Source organism: Seriola dumerili, unplaced genomic scaffold, assembly GCF_002260705.1.
Source record: "Seriola dumerili isolate Sdu_G_001 unplaced genomic scaffold, Sdu_1.0 BDQW01000331.1, whole genome shotgun sequence".
NCBI classification, from domain to species: Eukaryota; Metazoa; Chordata; class Actinopteri; order Carangiformes; family Carangidae; genus Seriola; species Seriola dumerili.
This window is the reverse complement of record NW_019174586.1, coordinates 10,944,493-10,969,961: the sequence shown is the minus strand read 5'-3', so window position 1 is coordinate 10,969,961 and position 25,469 is coordinate 10,944,493. Positions and strand designations below refer to the sequence as shown.

The 25,469-nt window shown below is 43.4% G+C and overlaps 2 protein-coding genes across 2 annotated transcripts in view; both read left to right on the top strand.

Moving 5' to 3' along the window:
- Nucleotides 1-18,508, top strand: part of spata5 (spermatogenesis associated 5) — a 110,112-nt gene extending 91,604 nt beyond the window's left edge. Inside the window, exon 17 of the mRNA XM_022759867.1 lies at nucleotides 17,901-18,508. Coding sequence (XP_022615588.1) covers nucleotides 17,901-18,080 — 180 coding nt within the window. The 3' untranslated portion in view covers nucleotides 18,081-18,508. The remainder of the gene's footprint in view (nucleotides 1-17,900) is intronic.
- A 2,376-nt stretch (nucleotides 18,509-20,884) lies between these two features.
- On the top strand, nucleotides 20,885-25,217 carry spry1 (sprouty RTK signaling antagonist 1). Its single transcript, XM_022760418.1, has 2 exons — nucleotides 20,885-21,593; nucleotides 23,149-25,217. Exon 2 carries the CDS (start codon nucleotides 23,204-23,206, stop codon nucleotides 24,290-24,292), a length of 1,089 nt encoding a protein of 362 aa, XP_022616139.1. The 5' UTR covers nucleotides 20,885-21,593; nucleotides 23,149-23,203; the 3' UTR covers nucleotides 24,293-25,217.
- The last annotated feature ends 252 nt before the right edge of the window (nucleotides 25,218-25,469 follow it).

The window sequence follows — 25,469 nt, the reverse complement described above, 5'->3', positions numbered from 1 at the left end:
TCGCTGAGGGGAAGTTTGAGGGAAAACAGGATACAGATAAGAGAGCGACACAGTACTGGAGATAATGCTGTGTTTACAAGAGGAGAGCACCAGGGGACAAATGCAACAAATCAACAAGTAAATAAACATGTGGATGTCCAAACACGCTGCATGTGACCGTTGACTGGTCACATCCTGACTGGCTCTTCTTTTACTCGCTCCTCAGACTGGAGGATGAAGCAGAACAGAGATCAAGATTTCAAGTTGAAAAGCTCGTCATTGTCTTTTTTCTTTTGGTTTAACGAATAAAAAATACCCAGATTTTTTTTTTTTTTTTTTTTTAAGGAGCAGATCAGTTTTTTTCACCTGGTTGTTATCGCTGCACAAATCCAACAGTGTTTGTGTTTCCTGTGGCAGGAAGACACCGATCACCACAGTTTACAGTAAACAAGATCCTCTTGTTGACCATCAAGAAAATGTTTCCTGTAATAGAGAGTGAAAAGAAATCAGACAATCAGCTCCTAGTCCTCAGTGTTGCAGTGTAAATAACCTTCTTTTCACCAACAAAATCTGATTTTCACCCATTTTCAAAATAAAAAAAACTATTAATATTCAAGTTATATATATTTTTTAAATGTACTGCTGTATATACTGTATAATGGAACAATTAAAAACCAAAAGCATTCATTCAAAATTATTCTAAATCATAAAATGGACCTAGCTGTTGAGATACAATGTGCAGTGTGATGTTAATAGATATGAAGGTGAGAATATCACTTACAGGAAGATGTTACTGTCGTATTTGATTTCCCTGTGACGTAGCAAATAAAAACATCTCCACACATAAAAATTATACCAAACAAATGATCTCAAACCCTGTTACTCAAATAAAACCCTAACCCTTCCAGACAGGCAGTAATATACAATCTTTTACTTATATTATACAGTCATTTATCTGTATATTAGAGATATGCACTGTATATTGTTACAGTCGGTGTCAGGAGCTACTGTACCACACATCCTCTGGCAGAGTCGAGAGCTTATATAACCGGGAGGAATGAGCGGTATTGCCTTTGCCTTGGTGTGAACATTGAGAGTCGCTGGACCTCTCCGTCTCTGTGTGACAGAGCACTGAGCCATTATATTTGACTTGGCGTGCTAACTGGTAATGCAGTAGGCAGCTGGGTGAGCCGCAGCCGACGAGCATTGGTCAGCCGTTGCGTCAGGCCCACGCTGCCAGGGAGCAAGCTGGATGAAGGGGGGGGGGGGCACCTCCTCGTAAATCAACAGCAAGATGCTTATTGAAGCTGGGGGCCACTGAGCAGTGAGCAGTTTCAGTTCCCATATCATATACAGCGCGGTGTCGCCGACTCGCTCCCTCACTGTTCTCACTTCCTTAGATTGCATTCCCCCGTCTCTCTCTCTCTCTCTCTCTCTCTCTCTACCTGTCGACTGGTCGTGCGGAGGCTTGGCAGTTGGCTGACAAATTTTTCTGTCAACTCCGGCCGGTGTCACCGTGAAGCTTAAGCACATTTGGGTGGGGGTCTTCTCTGTTGCAGCCTCACCTCCTTATAAATAGCTGGCTTAGTGGGAATTCAGCATGACTTTGCTGTGCCACAGTAGGTGTGGGTTGCAATCACGACCTGTTTTCTCTGCACAAAGTTTTAACCAATCCGATTGAGTGATAAGAAAAGACTGGCTGACGCTGCTACTATACTCCAGAGTAGACTGTATTTGTTGCACAGATTGATGGCCTGCAACTGCTCACATGACATTGTTGAAGAGTTGCAGGTGACGGGGGACCGGCTACTGCGTGATGAACAAGGCAGGAGGAAAATTTCAAAAATGTTTGGCTGAACAATTGAAGCCAAATGATTCTTTCTAATCAGCCTCAAACTTCATATGATAGAATGAATACCTGTACAGTGAAATGCAATCAAATAAAGTAGCAAATAAAAAGAAATTCTTTCTGAGGTTGATACAGTTAATGTTACTCACTGTCCGACAGGTGTTCGAATTGCTTCTTCTTATTTTTTATTGTCTTACATTGTGTATTTGTTCGTGCTATTAACATATTTTAGGTGGATATTGTGTAAAAGTTCAGAAGTTATTTGTTGAGGATCAGTTTGGTGACTGCAGACGCTCGTGTCATTAGCACCCTGCTCCACGCTCACACAGTTACACACAGTCACACCTGGAAGCTGCTCAGTACAGTCACAGTCTCATCTGCTGAAACTCATCCGCCTCCCCACCCTGTTTTTCTTTTTTCCTGCTGGTACAGGGATCAAACCTGTCTCCTGGTCACTGGGTCAGATTGCTGCTTTGACCTTTATTCTACTGTCGCCTCAAATTTAGCAGTAAATTTATGATCATTTCTTTTCCCTCTTTGGTTACAGAGGAGTTGATTACCTGCGTGTTTACAGATAGTGTACGTGACCGTTGGAGGCGCGTTGAGCCTGTTTCAGTCCTCGGTCTTGGCAGTCTGACTACCTGAAGCTTTGACTTTAATTACATTCCTGGGATTTCAGACTTGTTTGAAAGGAGAGGGAGGCAGGGTCGGAAGAGGAGGAGGAGGAAGAGGAGGTGGGGGGGGGGGGGGGGGGGGGTCATGCAGGAGGACACAGTTGTTGTCAGCTCGGAGCTAGAAGCTTGTTAAAATCACCTGTCTTCCTACCTGCCCGGAGTGACATCTGGTTTCCCAACCCTCACCTTCCCCACTAAGCCCTTCACCGGCACACACACACACACACACACACACACACACACACACACACACACCTTTAACTCACACTCAGCCCAGAAAATTGCTTCCGGCTCTCCCTCCTCACCTCTGCCATCACTCCTCGAAACAGAAGCAACATTTGATACTGTAATCGCAGTGTTGTCACGAAGAAGAAGATGGGCTTAACTTGCACCTGAAGGAAGGTGTGATGCTGCTCCACTTCTCTCTCTCTTTTCTTCCTCTATTTACGATCAAGCCCTGACAGGAAAAGACCTGGAGGATTTATTGCAGCCTGTCACAAGCATGGAGTCAGTTCCAGGCCTTGTTTGCAGCCTTGCTGAAAAGCTGAAGCCGTCTCAGATTTCAATACAACGCTTTATTTTTTTTAATTTTAGATATCAAGAGATTTCATTGGCAAACTGCACATTACAGCTGTGTCCCGATTCAGGGGCCGCATCCTTCGGGGGACGCGGGCTACGACGGCTACGAAGGTACGCGCCTTCGTGGACCGCGTCTTGTTGTTCGCTGCCATATTATTCTCGTTACCGGCGTGCAATGAATCTTGGGATAGGTTACGCCTTGACGGATCCACCTGTCGGATCCTTCGTTGCCCAGGAAAAGAAAACGCGTTATTCGGCCGTATTTGAAGGAGCCTTTGAAATGCGACAGAAATGCGACTTTTTTAACCTACTGACAATATGACTTGGCAATAGACTGTCAATATCCCAAAACCTTTGATTTTGCTAAATATAGATAACAAAATTAAAACAGCAATCCATGTTTTCTTCTCCAGTAATATTCATACACACCTGTGCAGATCACATTAGTCTTCTGGTGGCATCTGGAGCAAGGTTTTTTGTCAGTACATAAAAAATAAAATGAGGACATTATCTTCTGTGCAGGTTGTTGTAAGTCAACTTGCAAAAAAAATAATACAGACTATTCTTTGGACCTTTTGCTGTTAGATCTTCTTTCCTGGGAAAAATCCTCAAGACGCGCAGGACTGAAATGTTTCCTGCTGCAGTTTGTTTGGAATAAACAGGAAAGAAACCCAATCATTAAAACACGTAATGACAGTCACTGAGCTCACAACTTCCAGAAACTCAGACTTCATTACCAGTGGATGTTACAGACCTCCCTGTGGTGTTTGATTGACAGGTGACCTCCAGGAAGTGCAGTGCAAAATCACCACTGCAAAGAGCTCTTGGCAGATCTTGACAAGTTGTTGACAAAAAAAAAAAACTAAAAAATCAAGATTTCTCTGCATGAAGTCGCTGTTTAGATGCAGAACACGCAGAGGTGACGACAGCTGACAGGCAGTGCCAACCCCGCTGTGCACCCTCCCTCCAGATTTCACTGTGTCGTAACATCCATCTCCAAAGATGGGGGGGGGGGTAAAACCCGAAGCTGCAGTGTTCAGCTGTATCAGAGTATCTCTGTGTTCAGTCACAGATGCCCCTGACTGACCGCGACCTCCGTAGTGGTGGTGGGTCTTTTCCCTCCGACAGGGGGAGAGATCTTTTTTTGGTCCGAGCCCAGGTGTCTGAGACGCTTGGCTGACGGCCATTCAAACTCACTGGCGCAATTGTTTTCTTAACTCTGTTTTTTTTTTTTCTCACACTGGCAGGAGCAAGTCTGTTCCAATGCAGGACGCACAAATCAGGCAGATCAGCAGTCGGTCTTGACGTCAATGCGCTGCCTGCGATGCTTAATATTCCCCCGATTTCCTAGATTACTGAGCCGCTCTGCAGCTCCCTGTCAACAAAGTCAACATGTTGAGGTTGTGACTTGATGAAGCAGCTGTGCTTTTTTGCATCAGTTAAGGATAATTTTGTAATGATGATGAGGTTTTTTTTATAATAGAAGCCTGAGCCGACACGCTGGATTTGCAGAAGCTTGTTTTTCAACGATTGAAAGACACAAAAAGAGTTTTATCACAAATACAGCTTTGTATGATGACACACACACACACACACACACACACACACACACAAACACACACACACACACAGACAGACAGACACTGAACCGTGACGCACACACACATTGAGCAAAACCACCCTCACAGGAAGACAAATGGTTTCCTCTTAACACCTGTTGTGGTTGTGGCTGTTCCTCCTCTGGCTCTGTGTGTCGTCTGTCAGATTTATGATCCGGTATTTGTTGTTGCAAAGATTTTTATCACCAAGGACACAGGCGCAAAAAAAAAAAAAAAAAAAAAAAAATGCATCAACAAAACGTGTTACTGTTTGAATAATAGTGCCATTACACAATGTACGAGGCTGATGTACGCCATCAGTCCAGGAGTCTAGAAGAACAAGATCAGTAATCATCATCGAATAAACATGTCAGCTTTGGTGGAATGCATGTCTGATGAGGTCTGAAGTTGGCAGTAATTTTCCAAAATATGGTTTGACCCCTAGCCGTGTGTGTGTGTGTGTGTGTGTGTGTGTGTGTGAGACCACAGAAGCGGTCACGCTGCCACTCAGAAAAACATAGCCGACATGGAAAACATAGTCAAGCAGCTCAACAAAGGCTGCGAAGGAAAAAGCCTTTCACACGTCTGTAACGCTGTGTGGCTGTGAAACACCTCGCCTCACTTCCTCTCCAGCAAAGCCTTTCGCCTCTTGTCATTGTGAATATGTTGTTCTTAGTCGACGCTGCAGGTTAAATAAAGGTTAAAAAAGAAATCATTTCCCTCCCTGGCCCGCTCCAGCCAGCGAGCTGTGGTGACACGCAAAAGGCCAGCGAACGCCGAGAGGGAAATGGCTCCAATCTGCCCTAATTTAACTTTTTATATATATAAAGCCTTCACTGTGGTTTATGTGCGAGTACATGGCGAGCACAAATTGAATTTTTCCTTGGAAATATGAGTCCTCAAGCGCACTAGCTGTGCTGTTTCCCTTGGCCGTGCACAAAGACAGAAGGTGGGTAGCAAAAGCCAAAAAGGAACGAAATGGAGCAAGAAAGGCAGAGTTGAAAGGTAGGAAGGGACAGAGGAAGAAAGAGAGGGAGAGAGAGGGAGAGAGAGAGAGAGGGGTTGAAGAGAAAGAGAGGGTATGCTAGAACAACCTGAAAGTAGCTAATGAAAATAGAGAATGACAGTGGAGCCAAGAAGGAACCACACAGGACCCACTATTAAGTCGGTGTCAATTATATAGTTCTTCACCTACACTTTTGAAAGGCTGAATTAAAATGTCAGCAGTTCAGCTCTCGAATGTTAAAAACTTTCGTTCACACTTTGATGCAGACTGTGTCGACTCTGAAGGTTATGGAATAGATGGTGATTTAGCATTTAAAGCCGCGCTATGTGACTTTTTAAAGAGCTAGAAATAACATTCTTCTGTTATAAATAAAAAGTTGAATTCATATAGGAAATAAAATACATATTTCCTCGGTGTATATACGTAGGGGTTTGGGAGCTACAGCCTAATCTGGTCTGGTATGACCAGTGGCGGCTAATGTTAGCAAAGTTTCAATAGATGACTGACATTTATGATTCATTTTGTTTATTTTATCCCGCTGCTGTACGGAAAATGATTGTGCCATTCAGCCTGTTCAGCAAAAGTAATGTAGTCTCACTTTTTTATTAAGTCATGTACATTTGGCATTTACTTACAATGCTCTGGGAATCATCTCAAATAAAGTAAGACTATAAGTGTGCAGCGCAGCTTAGATCATTTTGTGGTGTTTTATCATTAAGGAACGTCACTGGAACATGTGAGGGTGTATCTGGAGTCCACGGTTGGTGCAGGTTATCCTGAGTTTACAGCCTCCAGTGTTTCTGTTCAGACTATTTGACATCGAGCCAGATTTGAAACATTTTAAAGGTTGGCAGGCAGATTGTAATCAGGGTTGGGTCTGAAGGGGATCTGACAGGTACGTCAGCAAAATCCATTAGTTAAAGGGTCAGTTTAGTGTGTGCCTTACTCGCATGTAAGCATGTTGATCTTTTTGGTTTTTATGTTTTGAAATAACCACTTCTATAATTTTCTGCCATCGCCCCAAAGTACTATTAGTAAAAGTTATGAAAAATTATATTTGAAAAACTGAACAGCAACATTACTAAAAAAAAACCTCCCCAGTTTGAAAAATAAATAAATAAAGTTAAAACCCTTATTCCATTTCTGTACAAATCTATCTTTTAAGGCGAGTTGTCTCAGGTCCTCGTGCCTCCAAGTTTGTAAATGGAGCAGAATCAGTTTAACTTGAACTGTACCAGCTAAAATTCAGAAATGTTCTGTGTTGTGTGTGTATGTTGTTTGTACTCGCTTCACTAACACGTGAACACTCAGTGCATGTGTGCAGGTACTGTGTACATTATGAAAGATGGAGGAAACAGGAAAAAGAACATTTCAGTGGAGCACATCACACAGGTGGAGTTTTACCTACCTTGACATTACCAAACGCACACACATCACTTATGCTTGGAGACACACACACACACACACACACACACACATACATGTACATACTGAGTCTCCAGGTCACTTCAGCATGGGTGTGTTTGGTAAATATGCCATCCCTGCCTTCCCAAGTCCAGGGAGAATGTGGAGCTTTCATTCGTCTGATTAAGGGGCGAGGACAAATATGCCCTTAAAGGCGAGGCCCAGCTATACTCCCACACACACACACACACACACACACACACACACACACACACACACACACACACACACACACACACACAGACAATCTTAACACTGTGTAGCCCCAACACAGGTGCTATCCCACACAGGTCTTTCCAAAACATGAGGTGGGTAGGGGCCTGAGAGGATAACACCTAATCACCTGACATGGAAGTTATTAGGTAGCTTTTGTGGGAGGTTTCCATCCTAAAAAAAAAAAAAATCACCCTTTACTCACTTTACTTACATTATACATTAGCAGTGAGTCATGCTACATCAGAGCATCCTCCACGTTCAAACATGTGACAAACATTTCCTGTGTGGCTAAAAAACACGCCTCACACTGAGCCTTTACTGTCACAACATTTGACTGTGCGCAGCAACCTGCACACTTCACAGCTCCCAGATCAGATCTGTAGTCACAATCAAGGCATTTCCTAAAAACAGATATCGTATCTTTTTATATATAGAGACGATAAAGAACTGTGTTGCACCAGCTGAATGTAAGTTTGATACAGAGTTGTGTTCGTGAGTGTAAAGTCAACACTAACAGCCTTGTTGTAACCAGTTAGTTTCACATTAAACTAGTTGCACCATCTTTACACTATAATATAACCAAGCTGACCATAATTAAATCCAACCCTAAAAAAAAAAGTATACTGTCATGTGTGAACTATAGCTGACTTATACGGCACATTTGTCCATTACCTCATTAACAATTCAACATTATTTCATCAACGTCAGGCGCCTCTGTTGTACTTTAACGTACTTCAGCATTGATTTATTACACATAAATATGGTCATAAACAATAACAACATCTACACAGATCTATAGAAAACTTCCTCATCTTGTCATATAAGATTCTGCCAAACTCAGCACATTAACAGTTATCAGTTACTAGCCAAGCGATGCAAATCCCATCTCGAGTGATGCGGCATAAAATGACTAACTAACTAACTAACTAACTAACTAACAGTTTTTATTAATTGAATCTGGTTGGAGCGTCTCAAATGTGAGGTGTCACATATGATTATGAATTGAATACCTTTGGGTTTTGGATTGTTGATCACACAAAACACATCTGAAGAACATTTCAACTAAAGTTTATAGATTATAGATAACAATAAATAGGTTAATCAAGAAAACAGTATATCAGGTGATGTAGTCCTGGGGTAAATTTTAAAGAGACATTTCATCTGACCTTTTGGACATTAATCCAGTTTCTAACTTACACCAGCTGGACGGAGTCGTACATTTTAAGTTATGTCTTAACTCTACATTGTACCTAACTTGTATGGTGCAGCAAGTAACTCCCACATAATGTCCACACTAAGCTAAGTTTGAACACACACACACAGCCGGAGCAGCAGGCCACTGGATGTTTACAGGCAGACGATGAATGTGACACATTCAGACAAATAACTTTGTGTGAAGATTCATTTAGGATAAGAAGTGGAATATATAAAGATGTAGATGATTTCTTCATATCTGCGACATTTCTTCCCCAACACACACGCAAGGTTTCACTGGTGTGTAATATCTTCCCTCAGTCTCTATTGTCTCAGCTGTAACATATGGCGAGGAGAAGCCCACGCGATCACACTTTCATCATCAAGAGTTTTCTATGGAATCTAAATTCCTCTGCTTAGAGCACAAGCATGTGCACATTCATCCACAGCCGCACACACACACACACACACACTCACACGCTCCACTCTATTTATGATCATGTGCCATATTTCCGTTCTCCCCCTTTCCTCCCCACGTGACTCTCCTCTATGCTTAACCTCACCTCCCTCTCTTTAGCCCTCTCCCCCTCTCTCTCTCTGTCCCTCGCTCTCTCTCCTTGTAATCTTAAATAGGTTTCACATGGAGCTGTGGTCAGGCCTTGTTTCTCTTGGCGCAGGCATGTCACTGCAGACACTTCCTCTTTGCCTTTCTGGAGGATGAAACATTTTATTTCTGGTCGAGAGTCTGGGCTCTGCACCCCCGACGTCGTTTGATTTATATATTATTTAATTTCCTCTCTGAAAATTGGATGCAGCGTGGCTTCTCTTTTTATTTTTGTTCTCTCTTCTAGTGACGGGGTTAGGGTGGTGGTGGTGGTGGTGATACTGTGGTGTGGTTGGGGGCAATTTCAGAGGAGGGAATTAATATTTTTTTCCATTTGCATAAGAGCGCCCCTCTTAGAGCCAATATCTCTGGCGTTGGCTGTCCGACAGTTTGTGTGTGTTTGCACGATCGTGCACTGTCCATTTGTACATTCAGTTAAACTTGTGGAATCTATAGTTTTGTTTCTGTGATTTTGTTTTATTTTGAGTTTCCATTGGTTACCACCTGAAAACATCATTCATTTTTCCGTTTTGTGCACAGTGGAATCGAAATGATCACTCATAAAATTATTCGACAACTATTTTGATTATCAATTAATATTATTAGTTTTTCCCTGTCTTACATCGTAGTAACCTGAATGTCTTTTGGTTACTTTTAGTTACCTCAGCCTTGAAAACATCAGCTGGAACTGTGATGGACATTCATCACTACGTGCCGTTGTTTTATTGATCACTCAATTAAGCTGATTAATTCATTCTTGATTAATGAGTTGATTAATCAACAAAACAGTTGGTAGATGAATTATTAATGATATTGAAGTCTTGCCTGCATTGTGACTTTTCACTCATTTTCAGCACTGATACAATAACGTCCGTACACACAGTTGATGCGTCAGTGATCGGACTGACTGGTTACAATTTGCCTTGAGGCAAGTTATGTATTTTACTCATAACTGAATCCTAAGGAGAAGAGAATAAGCTGTCGCTGCTACAGGAGCTGAGACTTATCAGGGTGAAATGAGTGTTTTGCATGCAGCCTGTATTTATATGTACTGTGTGTGTGTGTGTGCGTGTGCGTGTTCATGCATTTGTACCTGTACGTTTATGTGTTGTTGCACATATTTGTGTGGCATAATTGACCTGTTAACCATATCTGTGTGTACCTGCAAACACACTGTACATGCCTGTTCAGTGTATTGTTTTTTATACCAGCAAGTGCAGTGTGTTGGGATTGTGTGTGTGTGTGTGTGTGTGGGTGGGTGTGAGTGTGTGTGTGTGTCTGTGCACTGTAAAGTATGTGTGCAGGGCTTGTGGATTGATGGAGGAGAGGTTTTGTGGGAGGCAAGGAAGGGGTGGGGGTTCGGGGCTCGCTCCTGTAAATGTGGCCATTTGTGTGTGAGGGAGGGGGGTGAGGCAGGAGGGAGGCGGGGAGGACTGGATGTAGCCCGCTGTAGACACAAGGGCGGATTGATAGTAAACACACACTCCGGGTCTAGTGGATCTGCTGCCGGTAGCCCAGCTAACAAGCCCTTCATTAAGGGCGTCTGATACACTCACTGAGCGCCTTTGTTGAAGTAGGAAGCGAAAAGTACACCAGACAGATTTGACCTGAGAACGTTGGGATGCACTGCCAGCAGTCGAAGGCTTTTTTTTTCTTCTCTCTCTCTCTCGCTTCACCACCCCCCTCCACCTTTTCCAGAAGGGTTTATTTTTGTCGCGTGAACAGGTTGTCTCACCTTCTCCCGGGAAATACTGATGGGAAGAATCTGGAATTGCATAGTTATTTAGCTACAAACGTGGGAGGAATGCTAATCAGTGTCACTGCATGCCGTGGGGGTTGCAGGCTTAGATCTGTATGTGTGCAGCGTGTCTGTGACATGCATACTCCAACATGTAGGATGCAAATTAAGATGAGGCTTTTGTTTAATTTTGGTTTGTTTTTCGACGACATGGCACAAGACGTGTGTCCTTGTTTACAATGCACCTGCACACACACCTTCTGTAGACCTGCTGGTGTGAACACAAGCACACTTTTTCACGTTCTCCGTACTGTATGTGTTATATATTTGTATTGCGACCTTATTTACGCTTTATTTCCCAGGTATTTTACATCTGTGACTATTTTTATGCTGCACATTTTTAGTTCCAGTTCTTTTCCACGGCCGCGACAACGCTTGAGATTATTACTGTTACTATTTTGCGTCTCCATCTAAATGTTGATACTCGTGACTTTTTATTCCACTCATATATTTTTGCTTGCCATGTTCTGGTGCTAAAAAGTGTCAGGTGTGTTTATGCAGCCTCCACTTTGCTATGTTCTTATTTATACTCTGTTATTCTTCACCGTATCTCGTTCCCGTTTCGCTGCTACAACAGCCTAATTTCCTCTCCGGGGTCATTAAAAGCTTCGTGATGTCTTATCTTACAAGGACAACAGGACCTCACATACAGCACTGGACGTGCTGCAGTATATCACTCCACATACACTATATACTGTATATCCAACATGATATAACTGTGTGCACTGAAACGGCAATGATATAGGGTGTAGCTGTGGCTACAGAGGGAAGTGCAGTGCAGTGACCAATAGAGCATAAAGGCCACTGTTGTATCCAGAGTTTCATGTTATGGCACCCTAATTGCTGCGAGTGCAGGAGGCGAGCGAGGGCCTGCAGCCCCGAGCCCTGCACGTGCCCGTCCTCATGTCGTAACCCCATTAAAAAGACCGGACCGACTGAAATCCTCTGCCTTCGTCCGTCACAGTACGAGAATTCAAAATTAAATGAAATCGGAATCTAAAACAAACCTTGATTAAAAAACCTTCTAATAAAACATATTTTTAAAAGGGTTTGAAAGTTGTAACTAATTGCTTTATGAATTATGAATAAATAATTTATACTAATGTTTAAAATCTGTAATAATTCATCTGCACCGTCTGCAGTTAATAATCCGCAAATAAATATCAATTAGTTTCTCACATTCTCATCAGCCATCAAGCCTGTTCTCAGAAAGATTTATAAATCTTTAATAAAGGGTTACGAATGTTTATAAAGTCATTAATAATCATGGGTTTTTACTTTCTAATGAGCTACGGATCTTTTTCCCCACTGCATCTGAAACAGTTTCAGACCCCGCTCTTCTTCTGGTACTCTAAACTGTCACACTCGGCACATGTCTGCCCCCTGAAGGTGATGCTGGACATTAATTTCAGCCTGTGTTAAATAGTACTGAACGAGTTCCATATTAAAATCGAACCCTCTGAATGACTTCGGCCTCGGATCGCTTTCTTCCCGTCTGTCTCATTCTTTTTTCTTTTCGGAGAGGCAAGTCCTTAGTTCACTTGAAAATTGGATGGAGATCTAAATGACTTTTCCTGTCTGTATGAAATGATCAACAGACAGTGGAGGTAAACGTGCCCGTCTCCACCAAACATGTCATTATGGTAGTCGGACCCCTCTCTTTCTCACCACTGTGTTAGATTCTTATTGACAGCAGTCCCGAAGAGTGATGATTAACTTTTTTCAACAAGACTTACGTTTGTCCCTGCGTACGTTTTGGTCTTTAGGAACATGTGTATGTGTTTGTATGTTCGTGCATGTGAGGCTCGCTTTAAAGAGGGGGTTTGAGAACCACCAGGGGAAACTTGTCATTAGAGGAATATGTGGAAACAAGGATGTGGTGGGCGCTCCAATTGAGTATCTATCACTTTTCCAGCGACCCATTTAAAAGCTCTTGTGGTCTAAGAGGCTCCGCGGACATTTTATTAAGGTGGAATGACTGACAACAAGGATTCCCAACATTTCTGCCGGTGGTGGCAGCAGTAGAAGGCAATGTAATGAACAAGTACGTTGTATGATACAATGATACTTTAAATTTTTATTTTCTTAACATTAAGTACATTTCTCCCTGTTGTTTTTCTTCTGTTGCTCTTTCTTGGGTTTCTCCTCTTGCAACATCATGACTGTCTTTGAGGAAGAAAAGCTGCATCATCGTCCTCGTATATGAACCAGTATCGCATCTTGCCACTCAGCTATGCTTCTATGGTACATCATACAAAGTACTCTGTTTCAAGCATCACCCTTTTGTTGGTGTGTCTTTGAGCAAGGTTCTAGGTTCCCTGCTTCCCCATTGAAGCATCTCAGTAGCCACCAGTAGAGGACTGGTTGTAACACGTGGTTTTCAGTTGCAAATGTGTTTGAGGTGGAGGAACAAAGCGACACCAACACATCCAGGAGAAAAAGAACCTTCACAGTTGATACTCCTCATCTCACCTCAGAAACACTCATTCGTACCTTGTGGTTGTTGGGGGCGGCTGTTGCTCAAGAAGTAGAGCGGGTCTTCTGCCAATCGGAAAGGTCGTTGGTGCGATTCCCGGCCTCTCTAGTCTGCATTTCAATATCAGTATCGGTATCGGTATGTTTAACGTGCGTGTGAATGGGTGAACGTGGCTTCCATTGTAAAGTGCTTTGAGTGGCCGATAAGTCGAGACAAGCACAATAGAAAAGGTCAGTCCGTGATTTACCATTTACGATTCAGCATATGATCCGAGCTGATAGAGCGTCAACCAGAATCTATTCTGATATTAGACACATTGACACAAACTCAAAACGCCACAGGACCGGATTAGACTGAATATAATTTGGAACCCCACATGACTCGGTTTCTAATATCTGAGACACGTCCTGGACCCGAGTGAAGGTTTACAATATGAGGAGTCGGGTATAACCAAGAATGCTTGTATCATCAGCAAACATCTGCCGAATGAACAGCCTGAAGACCGTGATTCAGTGCCTGTTTCAGAGGTTTGTCACAGGCATTACTGTTTAACCTGAACCAGCTGGACTGGAAGAGCTCACTGTACCGTTTTTGCTTCGTCATCAAAACCTCCCTCTTTGACTCAGTATCAGGCCGACTTTTGGGTCATCTTGAGTCAGCAAGTTTTAGCCCGTCTCCAAACTGAGAGGTTCTTGATGATTGCTGCTTTTTTTTTTTCGTTTGCTTTGCCTTTTTACAACTGGCTACGTGCCACCTCCAGGAACTCTGAGCTCGCCCACATCACCAGAGAGCAGCCACTGCAATGCATCAGCACAGCCCTCTCCATATATTTAAGTGATTGCTGACATAATTTATGAAGGGGATGAAAAATAAAGTCTGCATTGCAATAAAATTAAAAAAAAAGAGAGAGAGAGAGAGATCTATAATTTATTTGGCCTGCCACAATTCAGCACTCTTCGCCACCGAACCCGACCCCCACCCCCCCTCCCACCCCTCACCCCTTTCACTCACACACACACACACACACACGCACTCATTTCTGTGCATTTGCAGTTTTCGCCTTCCTCTTCTTTTTCCTTCTCAGAAGCGCAGGGGGCCTAACTTAAAGGGGTTGTAGGTTAGCTTTTGGGGGTGGGGGGGGTGGGGGGCGGTTGAGGGGTATCAAGGTGGTGCTGGAGGGGGGCGGACTTTTGGCTCCGGTCTAGGAATGCCTTCACGTTTACAAACAAACTGGCTCTTTCGCTCGCCCTGTTTGCCTTTGTGGCTTTATGTTTTTTTTCAAGGCCCGTACGGGCAAACACACAGCGGGAAACACTGGCTTGTTGATCGCCTTCACAGACCAGCTCATAAACCCAGCGAGCATGAATGCGGGGGCCTGTGTGTGTGTGCGCACGTCGTTTGTGTACTTCAGAGCAGCTCCGGACATTTCCCCCCCCCCCCCCCCTTTTTTTTTTTTTTTTTAATAAACCCAAAGGGTGTTGTGGAAGTAAACAACCAAATAATTATTAACCGTTGAATCATGAGATTGAGGCACGAGGAGGCTAACGTGTACTGTAAGTCCAGTTTCAGCGTAAATAAGAAATTACAGTCTGATTGTGCTGCAGCGTTTGTCTGTTCCTGTTTATGGATGTTGCTTGGAAACAACATTAAATCACATTGTTCAACATGTGGCATCCCTCTCGCTCTTTCTCGATAACTCCTTCCCTTGCTCGCTCGCCCTCGAACTGCGTTTGTAAACAGGGAACCGGGATACATGGCCTCATTGTTTTGCATCATTATTACTGACAGGCCTAAATGACTTGAATGATGGGAAACCCTCATAGAAAATTAACCCGGCCCCGCGTGTTTACCCTGCCTAAATCATGTTGCTCACTGGCTTGAAACAGAAGAAGAAGAAGAAGAAGAAGAAGGGGGTGGGGTGGGGGGTTGGAATAGGCCTCACATCCTGACATCTGCAAAGCACCTGTCCCGAGTCGTGCATGCTAGCAGGGGCCAGAGCTCATTCAAACAGCTATCTCCCCTCATTTTACTGTGCAGCCCTGAAAAAAGCCATGACTGTCATGTGCTTGAACACTTGACCACCTCTGCTCTACTTTTTCCTGTCGCCACTAAGTCTGTGCATTTTACCTATTTAAGATGATGTCATGTTGTTCATAGTGTTTCCTAGATAATGGATGATATTCTTTGCATCTAGACTTCAAGCTTCACATACTTTAGCCATGAAAAATGGGTTAATGAACACTTATACATGCAGTACATTTAGACAGTATTCTTAAAAATCTAAGTGTAATAACTTGTCTTTTTCTGACCTTCAGCTGACCTCAGTGCTTCACTATACTTCTTATTGCTTTTTGCTGTTGCTGTTGTTGTTGTTGTTGTTGTTGTTGTTGTTGTTGTTGTTGTTGTTGTTGTTGTTGTTGTTGTGGGGACTAACACTTTGATAGTAAGCCTTAATAACCACAACCTACTACCCACTTGTCCACCACACACAGTCTGCAAAGTAAATCCAAAACCAGTTTTGTCATTAAAAACCTACTTTTCATCAAAATGTTTTTAAGTGGTAAACTATTAGCCTGGCTATGCTAGCTAGCTACATTAGCTAACCAATACTGTTACAGTCTTGCTCCTCTTCCAACCCAACTATGCTTCCTCACAATATCACAACAACATTTTAGTTAAGTATCCGTCCTTGTAGGAAAACTTTAGGAACAGTAGTAGTTAGCAGACTTGCGGTGGGGGCAGGATGAACATTACCTAAGATAGTAAGTGTGGTAGCATAGCTAACAGCTAGGTCAGTCAGACCCTGTTCTTACAAGAGAAATAAGAGTTCTTCATTTGTTCCATGGAGATTTATTGCTTATTTAAGCAATAAATTGTCTTTTTGTGTTGGATCTTCAGCATATTCACATGCAGAAGGTTTTTTTTTTAAATAAAAGCTTAAGAATAATGAGCACTAATGTAATTAAAATGTTGATAAAGGTTAAATAATTACAGCTTTAATCCCTACATAGCATTTTTCCATTAATGCAAATGCACAGTTTCTCAGCCTGCTCATGCTTTTGTCGACAGGCAGCAGTGGTTAGCTAGTGTAAAGGGACAGTGTAACATACATGATAGATACAAGTGCTCTGCTGTGGATATTTGGTCTCAGCCTGCATGTCACACAGCGTGCCACACAGTGCAGCTCCAGAGGGAAGGGCGGTGACCATCAGCGCTTCGGGCCAGTGAACAATTTCCTTGAAGCCACATTGCTCTACATGCATACTTTCACTGTGCAATATTCCACAGCTCTGCTGCATCACATGACTGCATGTCCCACTAACCTCCCACCAGACGTTATCAGTGGTTGTACAGGCGAATAGTTTCCTGCGCTGCTCTTGTTGGCGGGAGTTGTGTAAGCTGCCCTGGCTCAGAACAAAGCTGTGCTTCTAGAAAGGGAGGAGGGTGGCACTGCTGGGAAAGGTGCCTGGCCTTCATCAGCCATCGCCGCCGATTCGGAAGTGAGTCACTCCTCTGGCGTGTGCAGAATCTCTCCCAAAGGTCACCTGCAGCAATCCTCCATGTCAGCCATTGCGTAATTCCGTCAGTGCTGTAGTAAAGAGGCGGCAGGAAGACTACTGTACTTACACTTTAGACATGGCAGATCAGAAATGTTGGTTAAACAGACATTTCTCATTAAAAGAGCTGCTCTGGAGGCAGAATTAATCCTATTAGTTAAGTTAAATCTTGCAGGGCAGAGCCAGTGAGCCACAGTTACTCTACCTACATATTGTTATACAGCAGATTGATAAATGTTCGCAATACTTAAATTTCGATGTATTCATATCCAAAATTGTTAATTTAGTTTTTTCTGTTACTATTAGATTTTATATGATGATTGTCATTTTTAAGACCTCCTTAAACTCTTGTTGAGCTTATTCTTAATTTGATGCACCTGAAGATTTTCTATAATTACATGTTGTACTTCAGTCATTTAGCTGATGCATGCAGCCAGTCCTCTGACATTTACTGTACCGACTTCACATGGTCACAGGGATATAATCAAGGGTTCTAAGGGATTTGATATATTCAGTATGTAAGTTGTACGTGGTGATTAATCAGAATCAGAAGCTGATTCAGTTTAAAATGTTTTCACTTCCAGAGAGGATCACATGCCGACTTGTTCCCAGTGCAGTGAAACTGTGGGACAGACAGTACAGATATCAGTGGTTGTGGAGATTATATACAGTTGGCTTTGTGTTTGTCTCTCTGCCTCGCATGGCTTTTGATGTTTATAAGATAAAGATATTTCTCAGATAGAGATAAACAAAGCGCTGCTCTATTGCCATAACACATCTGCCCTCAGCAGTCTATCATGAAGTCGATCAGCCTCTTGACTGCGGCTGCTCATGTGACTCAGCGGTGTCCGCTGGACCGACCGCTCTGCCTGACAGCTGAATATCTGTGTCTGTTTCCTGTCCCAGATAACAGCAGTATGCAGAGAGGCTGCCCTCCTGGCCCTACAAGAGGACATCAAAGCTCAGCACATCGAGGCCAGACACTTTGAAAGTGCCCTGAACGCTGTGAAGCCCCGGATCCCCGACTCTCTCATCCAGTCGTATATCAGCTATCAGCAGCAGCGCAGCGGCCTGTGCTTCTTCTGACCACGCTGCTGTGGACACATCTGAAACCTAAAGGAACATTTTTTTTCTTTGTAATTCTATTATTATTTTTAAAAGAGTAGGTTTTCAACAGCCCCAGTCTGCTGGAGAAAGTTACTAACATGATAAGAAACTGACGCAACGCCCAGCTAAATACTGGTAGATGCTGATTTTGGCCAAAAGGAAGGATTTCTCTTTCGTGGCTGTTGTGCCAAGTTACGCAATGATTGTTGAAGTTTTTATTTTTTAACTATTAAAAAACAAATGTGGTAAAATGTGGTTTTGAGTCCACAGACTATCAGGCCAAATAGAAGAATTTAGTTTCCCGAAAATGCCTGTTAAAAACTTGGCTGTTCTTGAAGTTAAAGTTTCAAAACTCTTGACAGCTCAGTGGGACAGTGTTTTTTTTTGGGGGGGGGGGGATTTTGGTTTTGAAAAAGGAGCTGAAGTGTCATGTTTGATTGTATAAAATATTGATAATGTATTAAATGCATTATTTAAGTACTGATGTCAATGGTTGTCTTATCTTTTTCAAAAAATTAACATTACAGGAAGAAGAAAGGTCATGAATACGCAGATAAACGCTGGTGATAATTAGAGCATCTCTGATAATGAGTTTGCAGCAGAATCAGAAAAGTCTGTAAAGTACATGTTTTAGTCAAAACTATGGAATTCATTATTTTTCAGTGCAAAAATTAAATCAGCTGGGAACTGCTTTTGACTGAGTTTCATGCTTCCCATGCATTGGTCTGTTGTAGCAGTTTTCAGCTGCACATCCAAACACAACCTTTTCTGCATGTTTTCGCTGCCAGTTTGTGATTTTTGTAAGTTTAAATTTTTGTGGCTCTTCCATATGTTCCATATGGGATTTTGCATAAATGCACAAATCTCAGGCTTTTAAATGTTTTCAGACAGAAAGATTAGACTTCGGGCTCATATTTGAAAAGATTGCAATAAACCATGAGTCTAAAAAGTTTTACAACTGATCACTGCAAGAGGAGAGAGAAGCCTCTAATCAGAATATTGTGTTTCTATGGAATTAAATAGTGGAATTAGGTCTGTAAACGAGGACCTGAGGACCCCCCTTCAAGGACCTCTGATGGTTACTAAACCCCTAGTTTGGGGAACTGCTCTATATCCACGGGGAGAAAAACAGCCGCGGCTGGTATATTCATCACATCCATCCATGGAAAATCAGCTAATTGCTGTAATCGTGAGATTTCCGTCCGCACTTCCGACCACTAAGAGCAGGGATCCAGGCGGCCATCTGTCGGTCTACCAGGATTGGCTTTATCACCGAGAAGGCTGATGGTTTTAAAATCCAGCTTAAAAAAAAAAAAAAAAAAAAAACTTGAGTCGTTACTGCGCCACAGAGTGACTTTAACAGTCCGTTAACTCTGCTCGGGCTTTTTTTTTCGCATTCTTTCTGAAGCATTTGCTGACCCGACATGGCACTGAGGGTCATTCATCTATTGATTTTTCCATTTGAATAGGATAAATTGACTTTGTATTGAACTTCCTTTTCTCATGGATCCGGATGTAGCGCATCCGCGACACCAATCAAACCAGACAGTCAGGAACAGAGAGGAGGGGGGGGCTGGGGGTGGCAGGAGTGAGGGGGGGGGGGGCAGTCTTTCCCCTGGCTGCAGGGCTGCGTTTTTCTTAAGGTGGTCTGGAACCAAACCCCCTACCAGCCACCACCACTACCTCCTCCTCCACCTCCACCTCCCCCCTCCTCCAAAGAAAAAAAAATTCTACCCATGGAAGTCATGAAATGATGGGAAAGTGTCCGTATCAGAGCGTTATGCAAGCTGCAGACTCATCTCCACACATTTGATTTCCTCTGATGACATGCGTAAATGCGTAATGGGAACATTCCAGAGGGGGGAAGACATCCTGTTGATGTTTCTTCCCTGAATTGTCTGAAATCACACTTGTCTGTGCAGACGCTGTGTTCCGAAGTGGCGCTTTCAGCACCAGTGGGCACTTATGATGGAGTCCGGGTTAAATTAACTTTAAGGATTCTAACAGTAAGTGAATATAAGTGGCTGCCAGTTACACGGGCAACTACAGAGATTATTAACATTATATTAAAAGACTCGGTCCTGTTATTAAAGACTCATAAAAGTCTCAGATGAATCTCTGATTTTCTTTCTTTTGGCAAAAAAAAACTTTTGTCATCTGAAGTTTGATAACATGTTAAATTCTCTACTTTGAATTCCTCCTTTAAACATGTTCAGTGCATTTAAGTTGAGCTGCTTTCATTTCCCATCACAAAGACTCAGTAACTTCAGTCTATTTGATAGTTTATGGCTTTTACGTCTTTGTTCACCCACATATGAAACATGTGACAGCCTCTATGACCAACACAAGAATAACAAAATGCATTTACTACTATATTATTCGTGCATTAATAGTAGAAATATGCTTTGAGCGATTGATAGCTTCTCTTTTATATGGACCACTTTATATTTCACAAGCAAAAAATTATCAAATCAAAATTGAAATCTGTTAAGTGAGGCTTTTATTTTTCTCTAACTCCTGTCTATATATGGCCTCAGTACCAAAGGTGACAAAGCAGCCAGGATATAAATAGCCCAAATGGATTGTTTATTACATTAGGTAACTTTTAGTCACATTAAACATTATTCACACCGTTATTCATAACCCACAGGAACGGAAACTAGTAGTGTGTTTTTTTTCTTCCCTGAGCCCCCTCATGGAGCCAACGCGACATAAAAAAGCCGTTCCACCTTAACTAGTGCACACATCTCTATTGCCCGGCCTTCTACATCTGCCCAATGAATCAGGAGCGGATGCGATGTATCCTTTTTCAGTGGAGTGAATGGCCAATGGGAGTTGGCTTGTCGAGCAAACACTGAGCCCTGCGTTCCCATTCATTCAGTGCTGAACAGGCCCGCAGAGCTGGAGAGAGCGCACCGCCGCCTGCACCCCGACGACGCTTCTTTTTTTTTTGCACAAGAGCGCAGATTCCCCGCAACAATAAGTAACAGCCACAACTCAAACTCAGCTCTCTGCAGAAGCACGAAGAGGAGAAACTCTTGGATATAAGCTGAACCGTCTTTCATTTTATTTCTTTCTTAAAAAAAAAAAAAAATTTCTGCGCTGCTTTTATTTTATTTTACAACAATCCATACGGGACTTCCATAGCTGGGTTGTCTTGCCTAAAGATCGGCCTCCCAAGTGCGCAGCAGTTCTCCGGGTGCCTTCCCTCCCTCCCTCCCTCCCTCCCTCATCCATCAGAGCTCCACCGTGGATTTACTGTGTTTTATCCTGGGACGAATGCACGCGTAACCCACGCTGAACTTTTCTCTACGCCAACCAAGAAAAAAAAGGGAATAACGCAAAGGGATACACTCGCACTTGGATTAACAGGCTGTGAATGTTATGCATCAGACCTCATAGTCTACGTGTGGACATTGCCCCTTCCTCTTGGATGGAGTTTTGGTAGGCTATCTGGTTGATGGATTCGACGTTATGGATGGTTGCATATAGGTACGCATCTTCTTCACTATTTTCCACTTGTTTTACGCATTTTATGTTGCTCTGACGGCGTTTGTAGCCCGATAGTAGCGTACGCATCGAGCTGGTACGCGCCGCCGTAGCGAAATAAATGTTTTTGTCACACTGGTGCACAAAACCGTAAGACGTTCCGTCTCAGTTTCTACGCGTTTAGCACGTGAAAACACCCGCAGCATGTCTTAAAAAAACAGAGGAAATAAAAAAAGAATCCGTCGCGATTAGTTGATGGAAGTTGATAGGTTTCCATGCCTGTGTCCTTCTGCGGCTCTGCTGTAACAAACACCCCTCCCCCCCCACGGCGGTTGTTTTCATTCATAAGTTTTTCCCCGTCTATTTGGATGCGTCCTCTAATGCCTCCAGATCTCCGGCTCTGTGGGTTTTTTTTTTTTTTGACAGGATCCTGCTTTTATCGCTGCGCACGAAGTCCTTCTCGCTTTGAGACGCGCTCCGTGCGGATAATCCTATTTATGGTGCGCCCTTTGACGCTCATCAGGCTATTAAAAATAATAAGAGTCTGTATGTTTGCAAAGCAGCAAAATCGATCATCTTGTCTCTTGACTGTGGTGTTTGTCCATGTGAGGGTTGGTGTGTGCTTCACGGGGCTTTATGTTTTTGCAGACTTGTGTAGGTTTTTTTTTTTGGCCTCGTGCAGGTCGGCATTGCTTCATAACATCCCCCGAAGGCTCAAACCCAAATTCCTGATGGTGTTTATGCCACAAACACATGAGTCTATGTTAAACAGATTATTTGCTTCATGTAATAAACTTCACAAACTTGCCTCTTGCTGTAGCGTGAGGTGAAGTTTTAACCCGTCATCTTTCAAACGCTCTGTTCAGTTTGTCTGTGTTTTGTCGGAACTTGGTCTGACCTTAATTTTTTTTTTTTTTTTTTTTTTTTTTTTTTTTTTGCTCTACTTTTGTCCCCATTTCCCTGAATCCCTTTTTGGTGTAGTAATAGAATACTAAGTGAGGCAGCTCATTTAGTTCCCTTGGATCGTGTCCTCATTTCGTCGCCGCGGTGCATTTAAATGTTAACTAGTCATACAAATGTAAATGAGGAGGGGAAGTATTTGTAGGGCCTGCTGAAGTTTAGATGTGTGCGTATTGGGGAGGAAGGTACAAAAAGTCTTGTTAATAGTCAACTTTTTCCCGGGTTGCCTCACTTAACCGGATCAAAAGTGACATATTGTCATGTTGACAGGATGAAAACAGGGAGTCTGGGTTAACTTTAAGTACAGCTCAAGTATTAGATTTCCTATTTCGCTTTACATATTAATCCATGTTGAAAGTTGATATTTTTGATGCTGCAGAATAATTACTGTGTTGTGTAGGAATGATGATAATGATGTGATACTGTTTGCTTTTCACTGGTTTTTGAACTGAAATTGCCTGGGAGTCATGTTCACCCCTCATCCATCAGGACAGTGTGTGTTTGCCAGTTATGCCATGTTTTGGCTCTCTCTGATGATGTCCCCTCCCTCCCTGCTTCTCCTTTGTCTCTCCCCGGCCTCTCTTCCCCCCTCTGGCAGGTTTTCCGATGCATGCCAAGTCTACGGTGAATGTCGGAAGTGGTGATCCCCCCAGATGGAGCTCCAAAGTCAACATGGCCCCGGCGGTTCATTAGTGGTGATCCAGCAGCCTTCCCTGGAGAGCCGGCAGAGGTCGGATTACGAGCGGGAGCTCCAGCATGCCGCCATTCTCTCCCTGGACCAAATCAAGGCCATCCGCTCCAGCAACGAGTACACCGAGGGGCCCTCGGTGGTACGGAGGCCCCCTGCGCCCCGCATGGCCCCCAGGCCCCAGGACAAGCAGGAGAGGACTCACGAGGTCATCCTCGTCAATGTGAACAACAATTATGAGCACCGGCCTTCAGGTCACCACCATCACGTCGGGGGCGGCGTGGTGGTTGTGGCCGGGGGACAGCAGTATGGTGGGTCCCGGGCGCCGGGGCTCAGCCGCTCCACTAGCACAGGAAGTGCTGCCAGTTCAGGGAGCAACAGCAGTGCCTCCTCTGAGCAGGGACTCTTGGCACGCTCGCCCCCCACCAGGCCCGGCATGAACTTACAGCACCACCACCGAGCAGAGCGGCCTGTACGGACTCAGCCCAAGCCCAAGGCCCTTTTACAGCCCCAGCAGGGACCTCACTTCCACCAGCCTCCACTAGAGGCTCCACTCAAGCCCCAGGGCAAAGGGAAATCAGACTTTTCTGGCAGTGGCAACGGGGTGGTGGCTTCTGCCGGGCACCAATTCATCTGTGAGCGCTGTGGGAAGTGCAAGTGCAGTGACTGCACGGCTCCCAGGAGCCTGCCTTCATGTCTTGCATGTAACGGCCAGTGCCTGTGCTCCGCTGAGAGCGCGCTGGAGCACGGCACGTGCATGTGCCTGGTTAAGGGCATCTTCTACCACTGCTCCAATGACGATGAGGGGGACTCGTGTGCTGACCATCCCTGCTCGCTGTCACGCTCCCACTGCTGCTCTCGTTTCCTGTGCATGGGATTAATGTCGGTACTCTTCCCCTGTCTGCTATGCTACCCGCCTGTCAAGGGGTGTCTGAAGGCGTGCCAGAGCTGCTACGACCGGGTCAACAGGCCCGGCTGTCGCTGCAAGAACTCCAACACTGTCTATTGCAAACTGGAGAGCTGGGACCCACAGACCCAGGAAAAACCTTCCTGATCGCCCCTGTGTGTTTGTGATTGCGTGTGCGCGGGAGACTCTTGATGTGGATCTTATGATGACAATGATAATGATGATGATAGTCACAAATTAATGTTTATCAAACATTCTCTAAGCACCTCCCACCCGCCTCCCCTCCTCACTGCGGAACCCTAAGGAGCTAAGCAAAGGAGTAATGAAAACCACTCAATTATTTTTATTTTTTATTTTCTCTGGATCAGGACCATGTTTTTACAGACCAGTGTTTGCCTTAACTGTTTCTATGTCTATCCTCAGCTCCTCATTAACACTCTTTTTTTTATATATATGAAAAAAAAAAGTTTTTCTTCCGTTTTTAGGTAGGCAGCTTCCTGTGGGTCTGTGCGCCCGGCGGGAAGCTGCCTCTCACCAAATCTGTGAAGGACGATCTTCTATAGGGCAATTATGTAGCTGTTACCTGGTATTCATAGCAAGCAGGTATGTTTGAATTATTGGTTGCTACCACACTAAAACCGTGGTTCCTATGCTCATGTTGCATTAACGAAAGCACATCCATCTCATAGTATTTTCTCCCACTTGGATATGTTTCTCTCCTTCCACCCATCTGAACTCTTCATACACATTCTGTGGCATTCTCCCATGTTTTTGTTTTTTTTTTGTCTTTATTTTGTGTAAATTGTATTGCTCAAAATCCATAAGAGGAATTCTGGCTATTTTTTAAAAGAAAAATGTCTGTTAAAACATTTTTTTGTTGTAAAAAATATTTATTATGTGAAGCTCTATTATTTTATGATATTTATTGCAAGAGACAGTCTTAAATTTACTCATGTCTGAATATAACAAAATATCAAATACTTACTGAAAAATTAAAGGGTGGCACAAAAGAAAACTATGTTAACTTTAATGCAGAAAATATATTAATTAATGAAAAAAATAGCGCTGTCTGGTGTCTTGATTGTGCTGCTGTCGAACAGAAACCGGCCTGAGGAGTGAAAGATGTGACTGATGACTGATTTTTAAGGGAATGCAGGTCTTGTTTTCTTGAGTTCTGAGTTCATTGGCGAACAGCAAATCACTGTTTTCCATGTGTGTGTGCGCATATGTGTGTGTGTGTGTGTGTGTGCGTGCGCGTGTGTGTTCATGCTGGGTGTGGAATTCCTGGTAAAAATTTTCAGCAGTGAGTAGAAACAGCTTGTTG

Bases quoted from the DNA above. Each gene is read 5' to 3' on its own strand.
- spry1 (XM_022760418.1), top strand. From the start codon at position 23,204: ATGGAGCTCCAAAGTCAACATGGCCCCGGCGGTTCATTAGTGGTGATC.